The 4495-nt window shown below is 44.0% G+C and overlaps 1 protein-coding gene across 1 annotated transcript; it reads right to left on the minus strand.

Annotated features, from left to right (window-relative positions):
- Positions 1-238: 238 nt before the first annotated feature.
- LOC109897503 (tumor necrosis factor ligand superfamily member 6-like) lies at positions 239-3252 on the minus strand. The gene is made up of 3 exons (XM_020492001.2): positions 2712-3252; positions 1810-1921; positions 239-999 (listed from the first exon to the last, which is right to left on the minus strand). Exons 1-3 carry the CDS (start codon positions 2991-2993, stop codon positions 584-586), a joined length of 810 nt encoding a protein of 269 aa, XP_020347590.1. The 5' UTR covers positions 2994-3252; the 3' UTR covers positions 239-583.
- Between the last annotated feature and the right edge of the window lie 1243 nt (positions 3253-4495).

Here is a 4495-nt window from a genome sequence, read left to right on the forward strand (position 1 = left end):
GGGTTTTACATGGAACCCCAAATGGTTCTACCTGAAACCAAAACGGGTTTTTACCTGGAAACAAAAAGGGGGACAGCTAAAGAACCCTTTTATCTAAGAGTGTAGCCATAATCTTAACCTCATGTCCACAACCCAGCTCAATGCAAAAAAACACATTAAAAGAACACTGAGTCCTTTTTGCAAGCACGGACACTCACGACATTCAAACAGACATCTGACAAAGACCTCAAAGTCCGAACTCTTTAAAATACTTATTTATTACAATAGAACGTTGTATACCCGTTGACATTATATTAAATCCCAAACATGCATATTATTTCTCTGCGTTCTAATGAACATACATTCAGACCTGCTGCTGGGATCATCAGTGTCAGATTTTTTTATCAGAATAAATACTAAATACCACTTTCCTCACAAGCATATTAGTGTTAAGGTTCTAGGATTGAAATATCAGTTGAGACCCACTGCACTTCTAACATCACAAATAAATATATGAATGCTCATTGCACTGCCATTACTGTTCTGGCAAAATATAATGGTCATTGGCCAGAAAATAGACATGAAACAGATCTCCTCTTGTTCTCTAGATCTTGTGGAGTCCAAAGAAGTTGGCATGATGAGCGTGGCTGAGCATGGCTGGATGGGAGACATTCACATACAGCCAGTCCTGCTTTTCAAGCTTCAGTGTGGATCCCAGGTAACTCCCCGAGGTCCAGACATGCCCATGAGAGCCCAGGTTGCAGTAGCCCTCCCTGTGCCCCTCCATTAGGGTGAGAGACTTGCGATTCCCTGGCCTTCTTACAAACACAGAGTGAACCAAGGCATCTGTAGGGGTGCAGTGATTGGTTTCAAACTGCACCCGGGAGTAGATGTGGTAGAGCCCAGTCTCGTTGACTTGCAGACCACCATCCCGATAGACCACGCCCCCCTCTGTGAAGGCCCGCCCCGCCTTTGGCTCCCAACGCAAGGTATTCTGTGAAACATGCTTCTCAATCCGGCCTGAGGGAGACAAAAGGAGACAGCAGGGAGAATGGCGTTAGAGATGACACTCCACTGGGCCTACATCAGGAGTGCATGCTTAATTCAATTAATCAAGGTCCTGATGTGCAGCTGATTACTAGAATCAGGTATGTCAGAGCAGGGCTGGAGCAAAAGCCTACACCAAAATAAAGTAATTAAACTTTTGATTTGAACTGCTCTCAGCCAGAGCAGGCCCTAGCCTTTTGGGAGCCCTAAGCAACATTTTCATGGTGGAGAGAAAAAAGTTTTAGAGTTCCTTCAATTATATACATTTTGCCATGAGTTGGAGATTTTGCAGTTTCAGTTTCAACTAAGTGAATTTAGCCATGGGGCGGAGAGACAATTTTGCAGTTTTACAGCCAATTTCCTGCAATTCTACTCATTTAGCCATAGGATGGAGATACATTTTTTTATCATGTTAATATGATATCTGAGTGAGAGTGACTAACAAAATCAATGGGGGCCCCCTAGAGGTCAGGGCCCCTGGGCATGTGCCCTTCGTGCCTGGTCGGTAATTCGATCAGGATAGCTGGCTAGACCAACTTACCAATACATTCTAAAAAAATAGGCTGACATGGGCTAATTTAGTGACTGACATAAAATAAAAACTGCTGATGCACAACCAAATTTAGAAATTGCACCTTGTGTATTCTACTATTCTAACTCACAACTGTAATTTGAGACCCACATTTTTATTTATTTTTGGTCTGTGGCCCCCTAGTGGCCACGGGGCCCTGAGCGGTCACTTATGTCGCTTAGTGGCTCGGGCCGGCTCTGCCCCCAGCTTACCTATAACATGTGCTGCAGGTCTGCCGGCTGTCTTCCCTCTGTTTGGATCGGTCTCTGGAAGGTCACCCACTAGCTTCTCAGGCCCACGACCATCAATCTCAATGTTAATTTCCTGTGACAAAAGAAGAGATAAATCTCATTGCCACTTCACATTAGCACACACAAACACAAGTTCTTTCGCATCAATATAAAATATCCACATCACAGATGTTACATGACATTTTGTGGTTAAAGGTGATCAATATAAATGTAGCGCTAAGATACACTGAACATCAGCTCTTCTATGAACATGTATTATGAGTCAAGGATTTCCTGTAGCACCGCTGGACTGGTGACCACAACTCTGAACAGATTCCGGTCTGGGCTGACGTCTTTAAATGTCACTGCTACTTAATAGAGATGCAGAGGCAGCAAGAAAACTTGCACAAAAGTTAAAGCCTGTTTTGCCTATTTTCCATCAACACTTTACCTCTGTCTGTCCCCTACCCCTCACCAGTCTCCCACTCCTTTTCCAGTGGTCACAATAATCAGGTGATAATTAAATGGTAGGATGCATCTTTTTTTAGGTTCAGTCTTTTCTTCTTGTTGCTACGATATTGCATTTTGTTACTATATGTCTCTGTTTTTCTCATCAGTAAGTTAAGATGTTTTAGCCAACAACAAAAACAATGAAAGGCAACGAGACACTAAATATGAACTACCACAAATTCCTCAATGCGTCTATTTCATTGATGGTTTTGGCAGAGGATCAGTGCAGAGTCATTGCAAAGAAAGATGCTGACATCATACAGAAAGAACAATATGAGACAGAGAAGTGACGAAATACAGAGACCCTTTGATACAAATAGAAATCAGAGAGCAGACTTGCACCAGGAGAACCCCACCCAAACACACACCCTCACCTGTTGTATCCTGTCGAGTTGAGTCTGTAGTTTGATTATCTGGTAGGTACCCAGTCCCAATGCCCCAAACACCAGCAGCAGCAGAAACAGCAGAGCCATAGCCAGGCTCCAGCAGCCAACCCCCCTGCAGCCTCTGCCCCTGCCCCGCTCCATCACTCTCTCTTGGGCAGGAGGGAAGGACCAGCAGGGCAGCATGCCTGGAGGTTGGACCGACGGCTGTGGACCTCTACCACTGTCCACTAGAAACACCTGGGGGTGAGGATAGTCCTGTGTACCACTCATGGTGCAAAGTGTGTGAGAGAGGAGCGTGAGTGTGTGTGTCGCGTCTGTGTGCAGGAGATGTGTGCTTCTATCTATGCATCTCAGTCTTATAAAAACTTGGGGACTGGAACCCACAGCTTCCACCCACACACACTGGGTGGGTCTGTGACAAGCTCACACCACCTCTCACTCACGCTCTCCATCTACTCCTCTCTCAAAAGAAAACTTAGCCAGGTGACTGGTGCTGTGGCAGGACAAGTAGATAATAATGAGCTCATAGTAGAGATAAACTCATTTAAACTTTCACACACTTTCATACATGCAGGCACGCACGCTCACATGCACACAGACTTGGAAAATGGAAATAAAAAATGCACTGATAGTTTACTACAGTGTCATTAAAAACTTTGTGAAAACATTGATTTAATCTGCTCTCCAAACCATTGCACACCTTTATCTCTCTGTCTCTCCTTAGTTGGGTTTTTGCACATACATGGTCCCTGACAAATAAACCAAAAAATGAACAAGTGGGGTGTTTAGCTGACCACCCTTTCTAACCACCTTGTTCATCTCAGTGTGGGGCCAGACAAAGAGGACAACCTAGAAAGACTACTCGAGAAAGCCCCTCACATGTACTCACAGCCCTAACCAATTGCCACAGAACTACTTCTGGCGTATGAGGAACATTTGAGTGACATGCAAGTCTGACTGTCAGTTCTGGAAATGGTAAACCTCACAGTACCTTGAAATGATGATGGAATGCCTCCACAGCAATCTTCTTGGAGGCAACAGTAGAGAGTTTTTGTAGAGAGTAGGGGGATTGCTGCTTTTGTCACCTGTATAATTCAAATAAAAAGTCACAGAGAATTGTGTGTGTATGTATGTATATTTATATTTGTAAACAGTTATGCAGCAGAAAATTATCATTTCAGAAGCAAAAACACACTTCTCAGTGGGAAGTAGAAACAGCCACATGAAAAAACTTAGAGCCACTGAGCCTTCTTTCATCAGGAGTCTGCTGCTCTTTGTGAGAACCGAGAATGGTATGGTGTGTGTGTGGTCTAACCAAGAGAAGGAAGACATCATCACATCGACTCAGAACCCCCCAACCCCCTAACGTTTGCTCACCTGGGTTTACAGGAAAGTGACACTCTGACACACACTTGCTCCGCCCTTCTGCACTCAAACAATGGTTTTCAGCACTGTGGTTCCCCTATCCCTGTCCAGACCCTAGCTTTGGACATGACTGGGATAGCAGGCTGTGTAATCTCTGCCCTTCTCTCTACCTCTGGTTGCTGAGGTTTCTATCAAACTGTTACCTGACATGTTCTGCACAAAGCAACTTTAATGAACATCTTAAGGGAAAAATGATTGATATATCAAGTGAAATAGAAAACAAAATGTAATAATTTCAGTCATTTCTATTCATGGTATTTTACCCGTTCCACTACTTTGCACATTTGTTTGAAAGTATTAGGGCGCAATCCTCTGCCCTGGCGTTGCTGATGCATGTCAAGTCTTAA

Source organism: Oncorhynchus kisutch, linkage group LG10 (genome assembly GCF_002021735.2).
Source record: "Oncorhynchus kisutch isolate 150728-3 linkage group LG10, Okis_V2, whole genome shotgun sequence".
Lineage (NCBI taxonomy): Eukaryota > Metazoa > Chordata > Actinopteri > Salmoniformes > Salmonidae > Oncorhynchus > Oncorhynchus kisutch.

Coding starts and splice junctions, on each gene's coding strand:
- LOC109897503 (XM_020492001.2), bottom strand. CDS start 2,993: ATGAGTGGTACACAGGACTATCCTCACCCCCAGGTGTTTCTAGTGGAC. Junction 1,922..2,711: donor AACTCGACAGGATACAACAG/GTGAGGGTGTGT, acceptor CTTTTGTCACAG/GAAATTAACATTGAGATTGA. Junction 1,000..1,809: donor ACCTGCAGCACATGTTATAG/GTAAGCTGGGGG, acceptor TGTCTCCCTCAG/GCCGGATTGAGAAGCATGTT.